General features: G+C 34.5%; 2 protein-coding genes across 3 annotated transcripts in view; one reads left to right on the top strand and one right to left on the bottom strand.

The window, feature by feature from the left end:
* LOC127503399 (sialoadhesin-like) overlaps positions 1-20009 on the bottom strand; it is a 200278-nt gene that overhangs the window by 123330 nt on the left and 56939 nt on the right. The window lies entirely within an intron of this gene.
* LOC127503436 (protocadherin-18-like) lies at positions 454-18290 on the top strand. 2 transcript variants are annotated; one of them, XM_051877243.1, is made up of 16 exons: positions 456-602; positions 2119-2187; positions 3086-3249; positions 5373-5414; positions 5527-5616; positions 5706-5795; positions 10135-10245; positions 13452-13565; positions 13650-13743; positions 13872-13984; positions 15308-15472; positions 15976-16101; positions 16200-16451; positions 16543-16641; positions 17021-17126; positions 17282-18290. In XM_051877243.1, the coding sequence occupies exons 1-16, from the start codon at positions 536-538 to the stop codon at positions 17284-17286; spliced, it is 1707 nt and encodes a 568-aa protein (XP_051733203.1). In that variant the 5' UTR covers positions 456-535; the 3' UTR covers positions 17287-18290. The 2 variants fall into 2 exon arrangements, with proteins under 2 accessions (XP_051733213.1, XP_051733203.1); XM_051877253.1 differs by lacking the exon at positions 15976-16101 and having other exon boundaries at positions 454-602.

Raw genomic sequence — 20009 nt, 5'->3', positions numbered from 1 at the left:
CCTGACAGGATGGTCACATCCCCGGCATGAACTTATCTCACCCTAAAGGGGGTTATTTTACTGTAATGAGCAGTTGACTGTTCTTCATTATTCTTTGCCAGTTTACCAAATATGTTGCTGTGAAATATTGATCTGACTTTAAATGATTCCATTGTGACAAGAAAGAGAGCACATGTGATATGAAAGACATGAAGCACAAATGGTTGCCGGACAGCAGCCAAATATAAACTTCATTGGTCGTTTAACATTAGAATGTTGCAACTGTTCAATCATAAGGAAGTTATTCCAGAGTGCTGTGTAATAAAAAACAAGAGTGGACCTACGTGATTGAAACCATTGAATGAGTAACAGAACAAGATTAAGAAAAGTTCAGTTACAAAGGTTTATCAAATTAACAGCGTGAAACACGTCCCAGTCACTGTTTACAGCAGAGGCCATAACTGTTTATGGCATCCAGTAAGTAACAGCTCAGAAAGAGAATAAATAGTCCTACGCTTCACAATATCAGCTGCACTGACAGTGAATTACGGAAAAGATGGCCTTATTCTCTGTGTTAATTATTTTAGCTTGTGTGCATGTCCACAGTGTGAGGAGTGCTATTGGTAAGTCAAATCTATCTATGTTTAAAAACATGCTTTCGAGGACAAAAGTCTTAAAATGCTCATCAAGTTTTAGTTTTGATTATGTAAAGTGTACACTGTTCAACAGAGGTGGAAAGAGTAATAAAACATTCTACTCAAGTAAAAGCACTATTACTTCAATGAAATTTTACTGAAGCATATTACGGTCTAAAAATCTACTCAGGTAAAAAGTAGCTCATTTAAAATTCACTTTAATGCAATTTATAAGTTACTGAGTTAATTTTTTAACAGCGGGGGATGGGCTGGGAGACCAGTATGAGATTTTGATGGTATGATGACCGTCTCAGAAAATATCACAGTTTCATGGTATCACAGTATACGCAATTATTAAATAAACTGTGTTATTAAATTATGGTTGTTATTATTATCATCAGATAATATGACCATTAAATGAATGAAAACAGGTTTTTTGGTTAAAAAAAAAATTTAGTTAGTGACAAACTTAAAACTATTTGTTTGTTTTATTAAAATATCAATAAAACATGTCTAATCAGTTAAATTGATTACAAATTAGATGACTTATTTTTATCATTAAAAATGTATTAAAATGTTTAAGAATAATAGAGTCCTATGTAATGTATTTTATAATTTAATAAATATATTATCAAGAACGGTGATAACCAAATGTAATTTTAACAAACTTTTATTATTTTATATTTTGGCAAAGTGCTGCAAAACAGAGATTTACTAAATTAAACCATGGACAAAAATATCTTCCTTAAATAATGTTTAAATAAATTGTATTGTTCTTGTTATTATTATTATTATTTTGAGAAGTACATTCTGTTGTAGGCCTACAACAGTAATATATATCTGTCATAATTTGTTATGGTTAAACTGAACTCTTATTTTGACGCGTTGTAGTGAAGACCTTTTAGTTTCAGAGTGTATTTTGACATTTCCAGCATCTCATTTCGAAGGCTGCGTCCTCCGGAGGTTGCATTTGAAAGCTGCATACGTCATCGAGGCAGTCTCATTTAACAAAAGTAATTAATTCAGCCTAAATTATAATTGGGATATATACCTTTATCAGCACAGGGGTATGGTGTTCCCTGTCTTTTCGCAGTCACTTTGCATCCACATTTTTTGCAAATTGGACATCTATCCTCGAGGACAACCACACATTTTTGTTTGTTTGTTTGTTCTTTTCTATATCCAAAGTATTCCCATACTGGCCGGGGGTTCACTTCATAAGAATTATTCGACAGTATTTCGCTTTCAGCTGGGTCTCCCGCCCATTAATCAATCAATGCAGTAGTTTCTGGAGTGGAGTTTCTTGAAGTAAAGAATTGAAAATGGCAGCTGAGCCATGCTACTAGCATTTCAGAAAATTTTCTGTAATGCAGACCAACTTCTAAAATGAATGCTTAATTTGTTTTGGTTATTAAAGTATTTTATATATTAATGTAGTGTATGTGACTAAATTTAATCTTTTAGCTGTTTGTTAAGTCCTGAAACCAGTTACTTGTCGTTTAAGGTTCCTCAGAGATAAACTGTGTAAATGGAGGTAGTTTCACTCTGGGAACTGTCGACGAGGGATATGAAGGTGAAATATGCCCACATTTATAATATCATTTTTATGTATTTTTGTTATAATATTTAATATAAATAATGTTTTTATTAATTTTAATTTGTTGTTCTTAAATGGACCTTGGTAATTAGAGAGTATCACAAGAGTGGCAATACAAAAACAATACTGCCATTATCTAGTATTAAAGGGGTCATGAACTGCGTTGTTTTGTTGTTTTATTATTTTATAATGTTTCCTGGGATGCACTTATAATGTTGATATGCTTTTTCCATCAAAAATTGTCATTATTTTGAAATAAAAGGCATTTTTCCTACCCTGATTTTAGGGTAGGAAAAATGCTTTAAGGGGCGTGTCTGTGAGACCAGTGTAAACGTCCACTGCTGTGATTGGCTGACATATTTGCATTTGAAATAGCTACCCAACTAACAGAATTTTGTTATAAGAACGTGCTCCAAATATTCGTGTTGGATCTGGGAACATAAAAAATGTCCAGTTTTCTTGAACTTCTGTAGACGTGTGACAGAAATAAAGTCAGTCTGGTTAGTAATAAGTGAAGCTGGTAATGCTGTTTGTGTAGTATTACTCTCTCGAAAACTTTTAGCATGTTTTTACTACAGCTCTCAAGGTTAACTAACCATGAAAAGCGCTGCATTACATTTAGATCTATGGCATTATATTTATATCGTGGCATGAAAGGTTGACAGGCACATTCCAGGATCAGTCGTTCGATGGGCCTGGTGTCATTAAAAGTTTTTTTTTTCCAATTTAAAAACAAGTTTTCAGTTCTGAAACTTACTGGATATTCGAGTACGATGACCTCTTATATATCAAAATTTATTTATATCAAATATTTAGATTGTGTGTTAGAATATGTATTTAAATGTGTATTTGATCAGGAGATGATTGTTTACAGGAGATGTAGAGATTATCACTAATATCGGGCCTAATGATCGTCCGGTTCTGCAGCCAACTTCGACTGTCAATGTTCTGACAATATTAGAGCTGGTTTACACTGAAGGAGACACAACCGCTATCGTACGGACCATCAAACCACTGGATGCTGAAGAAATTAGGCTGGTTTGTTCCACCATTACTGATCCAGTGTCTAAAGATTAGATAGATAGTAGGGGTGCACCGGTTCTCGGTAAAAAATCGAACCGTACCGTTCTCCACTTACGGTTCGGCACGCACTTGCACCACGGTTCATTTCGAATGATGACACATCTATATGGTTTGTTGAAAATAGCAACGTGTAAAACAGAACGAGTTCAGATAATGTATGTTTCAGTCAATGAATACGCATTCTGGCTTCCCAAAAAGTTACAACAGTGATGATTTACGGCGTCATCACCCAGGTGTTGATGGCGCACGAGCACAGGTGAGACCTGAACAGCACACGTTGCTATCTGTGTTTAAACTAAACTCATTTAAGCCTTGCTAATTTAAACATTTAAACAAGACGTGACAGAGAAGATTTGTGTGCGCTCATCCGAAGCGTGCACGCCCGTTATCTCAGACATTGCGCAAATACAGAGTTCTCTTTCAAGTCATGCGTTTGAACAGACAAATTCACACAAAAATTATGTCAACATGCCCATCTTTTCAAGTATCCTAACAAACATAGTCGGTTATGTCTTGAGTAAACGTATAACGGTCGAAAAAAGAGCATGTGTAACAGCCCAGGTAGCAAGTAATGATTGAAATAATGTTAAATCAATGTTAATGTGTCAACGTTAACCGCATTGAATCAATATCACTTTTGCACCTGCAATTAATGTTGAAAAAATGTTGAAATTTCAACAAAAAATCAATAGTAATGGCATTGATGTTGGTTCAACATCATGCTTGCACTCTCAGAAAATGAATCACAATTACAACTGACTTAAAACCACACAGCCTGAAATCAACTGAAAATAAAAGAAGACAATAAATCTCTCAAGATCTCAGCAGAAGTTCATTTTGAGAATTAACAGGTTTAGATGTTGATGTTTTATTGAAAATATTTGGTCGCCATTTTGGTGGTCAGTGTTTCCTTTAGTTGGGCAGTTTGAGTCTTGGTTTTTCATGTGAGTTTGTGGTCTTTGTAACAGTGTTTACCAAAACACATCATTTGTTGCAAAGAAACCAGTGCAACATAATATTCTTCATCATAAAGCAAAATCATTTACTAATTGTACTCCTGACCAAAAGTGTATATTTGTTTTTAATAGATTATATTCACTAACAATACTTTTTTGCTACAGATCAGACATTCTGAATCTTGACTTTTAAAGAGCAAAAATTCTTTAGACACACACAGACATCAAGAATCAGCATATGAATCACAACAATGGTGACATCCTTCATGTCGCAATGCATGCTGGGAGTCATGAGTTGTACACTATGGTGGCTCCCAGCATGCATTGTGGCATGAAGGATGTCACCATTGTTGTGATTCATATGCTGATTTCTGTGTGTGCCAAAATATTTTGTATTTAAAAAAAAAAATCAGAATATGATCTGTGGCAAGAAAGTATTGTTGAATATAATATTTTAATAACGAATATCCACTTTTGGTCAGAAACAAGATTAATAAACTACTCTGCTTTGTGAGGCACAAAACTATGCAGATTGATCATTTTGTTTCTGGTTTTCTTTGCAACAAATTATGTGTTTTAATAAACACTGTTACAAGGACCACAAACTCACACAAAAAAACCAAGAGTCAAACTGCCCAACTAAAGGAAATACTGATGACCATAATGGTGACCAAACATTTTCAATAAAGCATCAGCATCTAAACCTGTTAATTCTCAAAAAGAACTTCTGCTGAGATCTTGAGAGATTTATTGTCTTCTTTTATCTTCAGTTGATTTCAGGCTGTGTGGTTTTCAACTACTGAAAACTACTGATAGATACCCGAAAAGCACTGTTTATTTTATTTGAATCTTTGCTCTATTGTATTGATTTGTGCTGTTGCTTGTAGTTTGATTATTTGTTCTTATTTTCTTTATTTTTATTTGACAGTAGTCCTTTTTTCCCTGAACATAGCACATACCGAACCGTACCGAAAACGTGACCCTAAAACCGTGATACAAACCGAACCGTGAGCAATTTGAACCGTTGCACCCCTAATAGATAGATAGATAGATAGATAGATGATTGTATTGCATTTTATTTTTTCATATAGTATGTCTCTTTGTATGTTTTATTCCTTCTAGTATTCAGATGCTTTGTATTATTTTATCACCTGCGCAAGAGGGGTATGTTTATTTAAACAATAAAATCATAAAATCAATAAATAAAGAAAAGTATTATAGAAATAAAGATTCAGCAAATAAACCTTTTCTGTAAAGTCTTAATTTTTCATTTCAGCCAAAAAACCACCGGACACTATACGTTCGGGATGTCAATGAACACCCTCCGATCTTCCAGAGCAAAACATACAGTGCCATGCTGTCAGAGGTGTGTAATGTCACATCGTTATACAGGTATAGTGTGTTTGGCCTCTGAGGGATGCCACACCTCTTAGTAAACCATGTCTTTCATTCCAGACGACGGCTCTGGGTTCATTTGTGCTCACGGTGAGGGCAACTGATGCAGATGCGACTGATAACAACAAAAGAATTTGGTATTCTATACTGGTGAGTCATGAAGGATTCTTATATATTTGACACATATCCCAGATAGCAAGCCACCATCGAAACAATGCTAAATCAATGTTAACGTGTCAAAGTTAACTGCATTGAATCAATATCACTTTTGCACCCACAATTAAAGTTTTTTTTTTTTTTTTTTTTTTTTTTTTTTGTCATTAATAGATTATATTCACCAAGAAAACTTTCTTGCCACAGATCAGACATTCTGAATTTTGATTTTTAAAATACATTATATATATATATATATATATATATATAATGAGTTTTATACTATGGTGGCTTCCAGCATACAATTAATGGAAAAAACAAAGACCATCATCTGAAGTAACATGTTTAGACTGCAACAGGAAAAAGGCACGTTGCCTGTTTGGGGGTATAAATCCATTGAAAACAGAATGCTTGTTTGGCAATGCATGTTACATTTTAGCCACATTTTTAAAACCATTTATTCTCTCATAACTTAAACTAAACATTCTTTGTAAAATTCTGTTGGACAATAAATATAATGCCTATTTATGAATATATTATATAATGCTGTATAATATTTAATATGCAAATTTCTAGGGCCTATAAATTATCAATATGACCAAAACTTTGAGGAAAACCTGTTGTACACAATCTACTTCATGCCTTCCGCCCTCTGATTGATAATTCATACTTTTTTTTATTAAGTATAGTCTTTTTTTGCACAGAAATCCTTTTTATTGTTAAAAATTAAAAAAAAAAAATTGTCATTTTTTTCATGCTAATGTAAATGTCACATATGACACAATAGACAACATTTATTTGTCTCCCAATTATTATTGATTTGCAATGAAGTGCATATATATGCCATCAAATGTTTAGTTTAAGTTATGAGAGAATAAATGTTTAAAAAAAATGGCTATAATGTTGTAATACGCATTGCCAAACAAGCATTCTGTTTTCAATGGATTTATAACCCTTAAACGGGCAACGTGTCGTGGGTGATACAAACATTTACAGACTAATTATGAAAAATGTAAAAATTAAATTCATAAAATTTCACCATAAACGTAATAAGCTAGCACTAAACAACAACTTTTTAAACATGTAAGTCCCCTCCAAATATTGTAAATGTGTAAAAAAATATATCAACTTTTATCAGAAGGTTAGTAGATTTCCCACTACAGGGAGTCATGCTGTTTTTAAATGCTGCCCGTAAGCTAAACAAAAAAATTGTGAACAAAGTCAATATATCTAAATATTCACAACAAACACCCTTTCAACATGAAACCAAGAAATGAGACCCAAACTTTCCCTGACTCTCCCCACAGCCTCTCAAATGTTTGTATCACCCACATCACGTCGCCCTGTTTAGGGTTAATATAAATTTAAACTACAAACCCGTATCCAAATACGACCATTAAAACATCAACTTAACTTTAATACCTCAAGCTAACCATTAACAATAGCACACATGAATTAATCACTGCATCAACTACACCTGCAGAGTTTAGCTCCAACCCTAACAGTTAATAAGATAATGAAGTGATTAATTAAGGGATGATTAAGCTTTAATGATGAACATATGCTGTTAACAAGCAGAATCACTGAAGAAAAGAGAAACACAAGAACTACAACTGACTTCAGCCACAGCCTTAGATAAAATCAACAAGATAAAAGAAGACATTATATATCTCAAGATCTGATTAAACAACTCCAAAAACAGTATTACCAGCTTCACTTGTTACTAACCAGATTGAATTTATTTCTGTCTCCTATCTACAGAAGTTCTTATTGAGAATTAACAGAGGTTTAGATGTTGATGTTTTATTGGTCAAAATACAATGCCACCATTATTAAAATCAGTGTTTGCTTTAGTTGGGCTCTTGACTTTCTATGTTAGATTTTCTTTCTGCGACAACTGTTGCAAAACAACAAAATTGGTAGAATAAAAATGTTAATTTGCTTTTTTAAACTTTTGTTTTCAGCAATGCACTGCAAAAAACTATTGCAATTGCTTAAAAGAAAATTGCTGTAGAAAGACAAAAGGGTCACAGGCCCAGCTAAAGCAAACACTGACCACTATGATGGTGGCATCATTTTTTGACGAATAAAACATCAGAAATAAAGTCAGTCTGGTTACTAATAAGTGAAGCTGGTAATGCTGTTTGTGGAGTTGTTTAATCAGATCTTCAGAGATTTAATGTCTTCTTTTATCTTCAGTTGATTTCATGAAGTCAGTTGTAGTTTTTGTGTTTCTCTTTTCTTGAGTGATTCTGCTTGTTAACAGCAGGTGTTCATCATTAATGTTCAATCATCACTTAATTATCTCATTAACTTTAACAATTTAACACTGTAGATTGAGACCATATGTACTCTGAGCAGAGTTGAGTTAACTTTGAGGATTTTGCTGAGTAGCTGCAACTTTGTAGTAATCCTGAAGAGCTTGATTACCTTGTTCAGGTGTGTTTGATTAAGGTTAGAGTTAAACTCTGCAGTAAAGTGGATCTCGAGTTCCAAAGTTGAGGACTTCTGAAATACACAAATATTGCTCTTTAAACAAAGCAACATGCAGCATATTATCAATGTGTCTTCATCTTCTTCTATTCTTCAGTGCAATAGTGACCCACAAAACACAGATAACAGAAACACTTTAAATCCCAACAGATCATTGAAGTGCAATGAACTTTCTGGGCCCTATCATAAATCCGTCGCAATGCGGCGCCAGGCACGACGCAAGTGCTTTTTGCTAGCTTCAGCCTGACGCAGTTGAAATTTTCATGTCCTGTGGCACATTGTGGCACATGCATAGCAAATGCATTTGCGCCCATGGGCGTGCTGGTCTGAAAACAAGGTGTGTTCAGGCGCATTGATGACGCGTTGCTATTTTGAGGCAACTGAAATAGACTGTGCCATTGACGACTGAAACCTGGTCTAAAGTCAATGGCGCAATATATGTTTTGTTATTTAAAGAGTGTGTTTTTCCCATTGTTAAACTAGCAAAAGTGGATTCGAGCACACCCTAAGTGCACTTGTGCTGTGCACTTTAGACCATGCGCTTAAATCATCACATAAAATAACACTCCAGTTCAACATTTACTCTCCTGATCAGTCATTCAGTCCACAATTTTTTTTCTATGTGCAATGTTATTTCCTAGTAATTTTACAGTAAACTAGTTTTCAGTTTACTACTCTTAAAATACATTTTAATGTGTCTTTTTATCTTAAAAGTTTAAGCCTTTTAACCGCACAGCAAAACCCTGTAGTGTCCACACTACAAAGAGTAAAAGTAACATTGAAGCAGTGTTGCTGTTAATGAGATAATTAAGTGATTAAATAATTATTAAGCATTAGTGATGAACACCTGCAGTTAACAAGCAGTATCCCTGACAGAAAGAGAAAAAAACAAGAACTACAACTAACTTTAAACATAATACATTAACCCCCGGTTTCACAGACAAGACTTAAGCCAGTCCTAGACTAACCCATGTTTTCTTAAGGCCACCGGGTGGCGGTGAGCCCAGTAGCGAGGGCCCTTTCATCGCTGCTTGCAGCTTTAATTATTATTATTATTATTATTATTATTATTGCAGTGTTTTTCTGCTGCCATTGTTTTCCTTGGGTTTGCTTCTCAGTTTCAAGCAATTTTAAGCTTTTCTTGTTTCATTCCATGTTTTCTAGGCAACTTCTGTCATGCTAATTCAGATTAGAACAGTTGGTTTTAAATTAATCTTGTTTATTTTAGTTCAGGACTCTATAGTCCAGGTGTTAGTAATCTATACTTAATCTATGTTTCAGAAAGCCATTTTTTAAAACATGATTAACTATTCTAGATTAAGGCCTACTCCTGGCTTAATTTAAACCCTGGCTGAGAACACTAAGAACTTCTGTAGACGTATGACAGAAATAAAGTCAAACTGGTTAATAAAAAGTGCAATAATGTGTAATGGCTGGAAGTCATTTGTAGTTGTTTTCTCTGTAAACAAATATCTAAAATCTATTTCACCAAAAAAAAAAAAAAAAAAAAAAAATCAAATAAATAAATAATAATAATAATAATAATAATAATAGTACCTTTGCACTTTTACATCCCAGTCCTTATACTGTTATTCTTCTTCTGATTGTTCTCTTTTCATATGACTTTCTGTTAATCCATCAGACCAGATTTAATACCAATAAGTCTGTCAATCTATAAAACACTGAATATGTCTAATCTCATGTTTTCTAGTTACAGAGCTGATGCATGCAAATCATTTTTGAAGAAATAAAAGAAAATGAAATAATACTGTGTAAACTCAGTTTGTATCTATGATTTTTTCCATGTCCCCATTTTAATTCATCACTTCAACTCTATTAACAGCCTCCAGTACCAGATGCCTTTGAATTGGATACAATTCGTGGTTACATCAGGTTGATTAAACGTCCGAACTACAACAATGTTCAACAGTACATCTTCACCGTGGAAGCTAAAGTAAAGACAAACTCTCTGACATCCTACCAGCCCTACATCCATTTTACTTTGATTACTAAACTTCAATGTACTGCTCTAAAGCATACACTCTTAGAAAAGATTGTTAAAACTGACTCAAAATGTGTTAAATTCTTACACATCAGTGTGTGAGTTTAGGGACAACACTTGTGTTAATTCTGACACATTCACTGATTTTAGTCAATGATTTTAACACAGTGAATGTGTCAGGAAGGTTAACCAGAGGTGTAGTCAAGACCAGACCCTCCAAGACCAAGACCAAGACCATTCAAGAGGGAAGTTAATGAGATAATTAAGTCATTAATCAACACCTGCTGTTAACAGGCAGAATCATTGAAGGAAAGAGGAAAACAACAACAAAATAAAACACCTGTGCTGCTTCTGAACATGAAGATCAAATTTGCAATGATCTCTTTGTCAAGTCAAAAAACATCACACATCAGTGCTTGTGTTTTGGGACAACACTTGTGTTAATTTTGACACATTCACTGTGTCAAACACAGACATTCAGAATCTGTCAAAAACCATTTGTCAAAAAACAACTCAAATTGGCTAAATTCTTACACATCAGTGTGTGAGTTTAGGGACAACACTTTGTTAATTCTGACACATCAGGTTCAGGGTCAGAGATCAGGGTTTGCTTTAGTTGGACTCTTGACCCTTGACTTTTTAATATTAGATTTTGTTTGGGCTGTTGTAACTAAGTTATAACAGCTAGACAGGCAAAGAGAAAAGATGATCAGGTGGTGTTGGTTATGTTTTCACATAATCATTATTTGACCCGAATCAGTTAACTCATTTAGAGCCCAATCTCTGAGTTAGATTTACATTATTGATTACAGCAGTACTGTGATTCTACAGCAGAAGATCAGCTTTTTCAATATAATCTGAAGGATTTCTCAAAAGCTGTTCTGATCAAAAAAAAAAAAAACTCTTTCATTTAAAGACACAGACATCAAGAATCAGCCTGTGAATCTCAACAGTGGCAAAGAGTATAGAACTCAAGAGGCGACACTCTGATACTTTTTGGGCAACAGTCACTGATGGCGCTCCGGTAGCACGGCCGCCATTATGGGGTTAAAATACTAACTGGACCATAGAATCCTTCACATCTTACGCACCTAAAAAAAATCGTCGAATTTCACTGCCAAATCAGAAGCGCAAAAGAACATTTTTCAAATGAAATCATCAGTAAATTGTATGGCTCCTACAGTAAATGTTGTATTGTCTTATATATGTTTTATTTTACTAGTTGTGGAATCCAACCATTCAACCATCTGAGGTAATGTAGTTAGCCTACTTTATTGAGTATTTCCATTTTATGCAACTTTATACATTTATTAATAGTAAATTAATAATGAATACATTTAAGATCATCATGTTTGCAGCGAACAATATATTTCAGACCTAGTGGAGTAATAGTAATAATAGTATCACTAGGTCTGAATTGAAATAGGCTATTGTACGTTTTAATGGATCACGCTACAAACATAATGATCTTATAATACATGATGCATTGCTGTGTCCGTTATCGCATAATTCACACTTTTGGACACTTTTGTTTTAACGGACATTAGACAAAACTGCAAAATCAAGCTGTTATATTCATATATTTATTGTCCAACATTCGCAATTTTTCTGATGCATGTCCTTAATTTAATTTCAAAGAATTTTAACCCAAACTGACTGGGTTTCTAGAGAGCAAAGGTTTTGTGAAAAAGTGGAAGACTTAAACACAATGTCTGTAAAATAAACTGTTAAAAGGATTTGATGATCACTAGTGATAGTACTTTATTCTGTGTTGTCATCATTCAAGTTTGATTTCAGCTTTAATGTACGTTTTTTTAACAAAAGCAGCTGATATTTCCATAGAAACTAGTGGACCGACAAGTCGCTTTCACCACAAAATGGCAGAAGCGCAGGGCTGCTGCTGGGCACCAGTGTTGCAATGGAACTTTCTGTTGAGTGTCGCTTCTTGTTAGCGTATATTCTTTGACAGTGGTGACCATCAAAAAGCATGTTGCAGTGCATTCTGGGTGCCATCAATCAAAATTCATCCATGGCTCCCATCATGCATTGCTGCATGAATAAATTATGAGCTGAATTGTCTTAGTAATTTCCTTTATTCTCACTATTTTAGTTTGTTCTGTTTATGTGATGTTTTAGTAGCTTGTTTTCTAATGTTCAGAGTTGATCTGTTTATCAGAATATGCTTGTCACCGTTGTTGAGATTCACAGGCTGATTCTTGATGTCTGTGTGTGCCTAAAAGAAAGGTTTTTTTTTTTTTTTTTTTTTTTGATCAGAACAACTTTTGAGAAGTCATTTGGATTATATTAAAAAAGTTGATCTTCTGCTGTAGAATCACAGTGCTGCTGTAATCAATAATGTAAATCTAACTCAGAGATTGGGCTTTAAATGAGTTCAGTGATTCAGGACAAATAATGATTATGTGAAAACATAACCAACAACACCTGATCAGCGTTTCTCTTTGCTTGTCTGGCTGTTATAACTCAGTTACAGCATCCCAAACTAAATCTAATATTAAAAAGTCAAGGGTCAAGAGGCCAACTAAAGCAAACACTGATATGCATGATGGTGACTTAAAATTGTGATTTTAACAGCAGGTGTTCATCACTAATGTTCAATAGTCAAACGATTAATGAATTATCTTGATTGAATGGTCTTGTTTTGGTCTTGGAAGGTCTGGTCTCAATCACACCTCTGGTCTTCAATGGTCTTGGTTTTGGAGGTCTGACCTTCACCTCTGAAATTAACACAAAGATGTGTAAATGTGTAATATTAACACATTACAGGTGTTCTTGGCTGCACAGATTGTGTTGATGCTGTGAACAAATACACAAGTTGTGTTCATTTTAAAGTTACACATAATATGTGGAAAACAATTGAATTCTTCCAACACATTTTTATGAAATATTGACACAAAATGTGTAAACTAGTGTTACACATTATATGTGTCATTTTTCTACCATGGTGATTACAGGATTTTGATTTTTGGACTGAAAAACTATCATTTTAAGGTTGATAGTAATTCAACACTAGACAGAAAAAAAAAATGTTGGGTTACACATGACCCTATAGTATAATTTATTTATATAATCCAATAGTTAGGTTACTTGTGGGGTTATTTTTAACCCAACACTTTTAAGTGAGTTTGTTTTTTCTGCAGGATATAGGAGAACTCAGTGACACAACAACAGTTACAATAACGGTTAAAGATTTTGACAACCTAAACCCTTATTTTGATCACAGTCTCTACAAGGCATCCATTGTGGAAAATCAGGTAAATGACGTCAGAGGACAAGATCAATGCTTTAAATGCATGTCTGAGCACACAAATCAAGCCCTATTTTCTGTCCATGCACAGGTAGGACACTTCTCAGACATCACTCCTGAGGCCATAAAAGCTCAAGATGGCGACACTGGAATCAATGAGCCTGTAGTTTACAGCATAACAGCAGGTACCCTTAACAGAAGATTTACAAAACACTTACATGACATGTCCTAATCTAAACAACAATAATAATTAAATGTACTCATAATCTGAATTAAGTTTCTGATTAAAAAATACTGACATTTTTTTTTCCAGTCCTTCCAAATAAATATCAGAACAACTTTGAAATTGACCGAAACAGTGGGGTCATCTCTGTGACGACGGCACTAGACAGAGAGGAAATAGACCAGATTACTGTTTACCTACAGGTATCAGAAGTTTCAAAAGTGTTGGGAAAAAAGTTACTTTTAAAATGCATTACAATATTGTGTTACACCCTAAAAAAGTAACTAATTGCATTATTTAGTTACTTTTTATGGAAAGGAATGCGTTACTTTACTTTTGCATTACTTTTTCTCATCTGGGCTGGGCTTGCTTGTTTGTTTTTAATTTTATAAAGTTCTAGTTTGGCAAACACTGTAAAACCTTGCTGTAAAAAAATGGCCAAATTCTGACAGTAACATATCATTTTCAATTAAAACAGTAATATACCGTAGAAAACAATGCATTCTGGGTAATATTTGTCATTTTCCAGAAAATAGCCTACAGGAATATACTGTGAGTTAACATCGCTCAAAGGCTCTGAGGCTGTGTTCTAAATCACACCCTATACCCTCATTCACTATAAGCGTGCTTCAGATAAGTGCACACACAAATCTTCTCACAACACGCACAAGATTTCTTTTGCGTCTTGCTCATGAATGTTTAAATTAGCACGGCTTAAATGAAGCCAGAATGCGTATTCATTGACTGAAACATACATTAGCTGAACTCTGTCTGTTTTAGACATTGCTATTTTCAACAAACCATATTATAGATGCGTCATCAGATTTGAGATGACCCACGGTGCAATTGCGTGCCGAAAATTTTCATATCGGTGGCATATCAGTGGCATATCTGCAGCATATACATATATATGATGCATATATATCTGCGACAGGCTCATATCGGCCGATAAAATTGGCAGACCGATAAATCGATCGGGATCTACCGTTAATAATTTTGCCAGTATTTTACCGTTGATTTACAGGTAAGAGTTTTACAGTGAATGTAAAAGCCCTTTCATACAAAAAGTGAAATGAATTAGTCTCAGGCTGAAGGAAATGTAATCCATTTCTGTACAGTAGAGAGCACTTGAAGAATAGGATGCAGGAGAAGAAAGTTTTTTTTTTTTTTTTGTATAGTTGATTTGGATCATTAAACGTCAGCAGCAAAGACATTGATTAATAAAATGGGATTAAATACTCAAAAGATATTTGTGTTATTTAACATTTAATTATAGCAGGTGTGCCTCATATTCTGAATTTGCATTTCAGTGTTTTTATTTATTTTGAAGAATACTGAATCTAATTAAAAAGTAATGCGTTACTTTACTAGTTACTTGGAAAAAAGTAATCTGATTATGTAACTTACGTTACTTGTAATGCGTTACCCCCAACACTGCTACAAACCATTAGGCTGATCTTATGAATCTGAAGAGATTTCAGTACTTTGTATATATTTTCTAAACAGTGTTTCCTTGTAAAAACTAGGCAACTCAGCAGGATGATGCCAGCAAGACGGCTAATACTGTGGTACTCGTCACTATTGAGGATGTGAATGACAACCCGCCGAAATTTGAGTACACAACATCTATTCTGGAAAATGCACTACAGGGCCAGTTTGTGCTTCAGACTAGAGTCACCGAACTAGACCTGGTACTGTTCCTGAAAACCTCACTGTTTTTTGTAAATAAATAAATAAATTAATAAAATAATAATAATAATAATATTAATACACACTTACAAAAGGGTGAATCTAATCAAAATTGTCAAGAAATCTCTAGGTTGGGTTATCTTTGACTCCAAATTCACGAGAAATAAGAACAGATATTCTACTGAATATTATTGTAACGACAACTGTAAAAAAATGTATTGCTTTTATTTCTAACATTTCAAACATTTTAATGGTCCAAAAATTTAGCAACACCCATCATCCAGAACTCAACAACTCGAAACCCCTTAGCAACAGTTTAGCACCACCCTAGCAACAAATTAGAACACTTTAACTACCGCACAGCAATTAACTACCAACTACTCAGAACACTTTAGCAATGGCAAATATAACGCACAAACTTTAAAATAAGTAAGGCTTTGCCAAGCCAGACTTCAAAGTTTGGCTTAATATATTTACCTTTTATTTCTTTTTTTTTTCTGATCAGGGTGGGTTCTCTAAAGGTCACTTTATCATGGATAGCGATACCTTCGTTATCAACAGTCAAGGAGTAATATCACTCAGGAGCAATGCCACCTTGGATAGAGAAACTATAGACAATTACAACATAGAAGTACAAAACTATCACATTCTTCCCTTGAACCCAAATTTTCACCAAATGTTCAGGATGACTATTCCTTCTAAATGGGATTCTTGCATTATCTTCTTTAGGTAGTAGCTGTAGACCAGCCTGTCGATGGTTTGAGCACCACAGCTCAGGTCAGCATCACTGTTCTGGACGTCAACGACAACAACCCACAATTCCTTCCTCTCCCAGAGCGCATTGAGATTCAGGAAGGTGTTTACACACCCTCGTCACCTGGAGAGGTGTGCGTGATTTCAGCCACAGACTCTGACATTGGAGAAAATGGACGTGTCACCATCACTACATACTCACACAGTGATTTATTTAGCTTCAGAGAGGTGAGAGGACTTTACGGGAACTGTCGCTGATGCTTTGAGTGCTTATCTACACGCCTTATACAATTTTTTTTTTTTTTTTTTTCTGTTTCAGGATGGGACTCTACTAGTTATTGGAGAGCTGGATCGGGAGACACAGGATGTGTATGATGTAGTCATTGCTGCTATGGATCATGCAGTCCCACCAAGAATTGTATTAATTTCCACTTATTTGCATTATTGCATGATGTGACTATTAATTTTCTTGACTTTAACAGTTTTGTGATTGAAATGACTGGCACATTCTTAGTCTCAACAACAGGCGAGATTCCCACAGACTGTTCACAGAGATTGCCTGCTGCATATATATATATATATATATATATATAAAGGCAAAAGATTTCTCAGAAGCAATCTCAGATGTGCTAAATTTGCTTAAATTTGCTTGTTGCTTGATTTGCCAGAGCTTCATGTATTAGACACATTGAAAGTTTTTCCAAATTCCGTTTGATGCACTTAGCAAATTAGACAACCTTGCAAATATGGAGTTTTGGTCTGCACTACAAAGAGTTGCTTGTGTTCATTTTCTGCAGAATATCACTACAGTGAGGGTCAGCGTCACCGCTGTCAATGACAACGCTCTAGTCAAAACTGGCTCTCTCAATGAGATTGTGGATATTGAGAGCTCCTCCAGTAAAGGTAAGCAAAGACCAAGATTGTTTTAAATGATTGCTTAGCATTTAACATATCAAGAACAATGTTGGTCCAGTGCCATTTGATTGAAAGCAGTAAAACAGAGCCATCAATGCAATGCAGTCAATGATCAAAACAAGCTCTTTTGTGCTTGCCTGCAGATTAAGTTAGAGAAAGTGATAACGATGTGGCCACCCCAAGAAAGCCTATGCTCAACTGAAGAAGATAATACCACAGAAATGATTCCACTTCCCAGCATGGGCTGTTTGGAGGATTCATTTGTGTAATATATTTCCAAGTCTTGAACAAAACAAGACATTGATTTTTTTTTTTTTTTTTTAACCAGTTCTTTTGAATAAACGGGTCAAAATCTGTATAATTTTCCTTTGGTGTCCTCATCAGAATCACTCCATCATCATGAACATAATGCAAAATAATGAAATTCGGTGGTCTTATGATAAATGACCAAACATTTACACACATTGTACAATGACAAATCTCCTGAATTTTCCCCCCCCTCATTTTATACCATATTATTTGATTGGATGTATGTGATTTTGGAATGTCCCACATACTGCTCAGTTAACTTCAGTGATTGTAAAAAGTGTTTAAATGACACAAAATTAAAACATTTTTAAAAATATTCTTATTGTTCTCAGGTTGTTTGATAAAAAGTCATTTTTTTCATCACATAATGGCATAATTCAGTGGTCTCATTCAGCATTATTAACTGCTCATATAAACAATGTTTTATTAATTTTTCTTTACAGTAAATCTGTGATGTTACAGCTTGAGACCAGCAGTGCTTTATAATCTGTAGTACTTTTTTAAAAAAAACACACACATATCAGCATATGAATCTCAACAATGGTGACAGTCAAACAAAATGCTTCATGTTGCAGTGCATGATGGGAGCCACCAAACAAAACGCATCCATGGCTCCCATCATGCATTGCAAAATAAATAAATTATGCAGCTGAATTGTCCTTTTATTTTCATTGATTGTTCCTGTTTGCTTTTATTTTGCTGTTGTTTTGTTGACTTTAGTAGCTTGTTTTGTGATGTTGAGAATTGATCTGTCACCAATATTAAAGTTATACTTCAAGCATACAGTCAGAGATTTAGACTTTGAATGACATCAATGAATCAAGTCATTATCAGAACATAAGCTTTATGACCAGGTCGTGTTTTCTCTTGCCCCAAAAAAATTACTTCAGAAACATAAAATTGGAGCAGCCAGAGAAAAACTAATATTAAAAAGTAAACACTGAAATGAAACATTCCATAAAACATCGACATCTAAACCTCCGTTAATTCTCAATATGAAGTTATGTAGATGTATTACAGAAATAAAGTCATAATGTTTAATAATAAGTGCAATAATGTGTTATGGCTGGAAATCAGTTGTTGTTGTTGTTGTCTCTCTCTTTTTTTCTGTTCTTGTTTCTTTTTCCTTCAGTGATTCTGCTTATTAACATCAGGTGTCACCACTAATGGTCAGTCATCACTTAACCCTTTAACACTCAGGGGTCGGTGGTTACGCCAGCAATACCACCTCGGTTTTTTTCTTACCAGTGCGAAAGAGACTCAAAATACTCCGGCAATGTTGGACGTACAAATAAGAGTTATATATTATTAAAAACTGTGGAATGTCTTGTTTGTATACACTCACAGTAAAAACAAAATGTTGTGCTTATATATTATATAAAAATATGTTGTTGTGTTATATATTTCTTTGTCATTGCATTTTTTCTTAGTTGACTCAGTCACATTCCTGACAGAATGGCTCATTATGTGGCTCATTAGGGGCAGGGTCTTAATCTCCTCAGGTGTGAATCACAGCATTATTCATGAAGATTCACGCCTCCTCACATATGGCCTTCCTAAACAAAAAGTGCCTTTCGAAATTTAAAATCAATACATTGTTTTATGTGTCAGACTAGGCAGAATGATTTTAACATCACTTTGAAGCAAAGACTAAAATATACAGTTCCCAAAAGTATTGTGAAAAAATGGAGGCCTTATTTCAGTGACTTATTTATTTATTTATTTATTTTTTCAAAACCATGCATATACGTAATTCTCTCAAAAATAAAAACATGTACATACTTGTTGCTCACATATTATTGTAGTCTAGTTTCTGCTGAATACAGTCTAATGAGACTTTTGTCATTAATATGTTTATAAACAACTGAAAAAAGCACAAATGTCAGGGCATGTCAAAACTACTCCAGGACCCCAAATCTTCCTCAGACTCCAGAGGGTTAAAGACTGAGACAGCCACCTGCGGCTAAAAATAACTATTGTTCTTAAACATTTAATAACCTTTGAACTGCTAATCCAATCTTTATGCTTTAAAAAGTCTGGTAAAGAGGAGATTCCCGGCTTTTCTGTGGTATCGCTTTTATCGGACATTCAGAGTAAACTTGATTGCGTCATCAACGTTTGATCAGCATTGATCCATCAAAGAAACCCATGTGGTTTGTTCTTCTGAGCCAGGGGTAGGCAAGTTCAGTCCTAGAGAGCCGCTGTCCTGCAGACTTTAGCTCCAACCCTGAAAAAAACCCTCACCTGCCTGTAGCCTTATATGTACATTTCTGAAATAGATTACTTGGACAAAGTCACCTCTGATAATAGATCAATCTAAAATGTAATGTAGACAGACATTTTCTGTAAAGCTGCTTTGAAACTATATGTATTGTGAAAAGTGCTAGACAGATAAATGTGAATTGAGTTGAATTATGCGCATTTTTAGAATGTATACTCAGCAGTTTCTGATGCAATATCCTAAAATGTGCATAAAAACAGGTGGATGGAAACATAGCTAATCATACAGCACTCTGGAATTCTTCATTCTGATTGGACAGTCACAACATTCTAATGTTAAAC

The sequence above is a fragment of the Ctenopharyngodon idella genome, chromosome 2, assembly GCF_019924925.1.
Source record: "Ctenopharyngodon idella isolate HZGC_01 chromosome 2, HZGC01, whole genome shotgun sequence".
Classification (NCBI taxonomy): domain Eukaryota; kingdom Metazoa; phylum Chordata; class Actinopteri; order Cypriniformes; family Xenocyprididae; genus Ctenopharyngodon; species Ctenopharyngodon idella.
The sequence above is the reverse complement of the archived record's forward strand: the minus strand, read 5'-3'. Positions and strand labels throughout refer to the sequence as shown.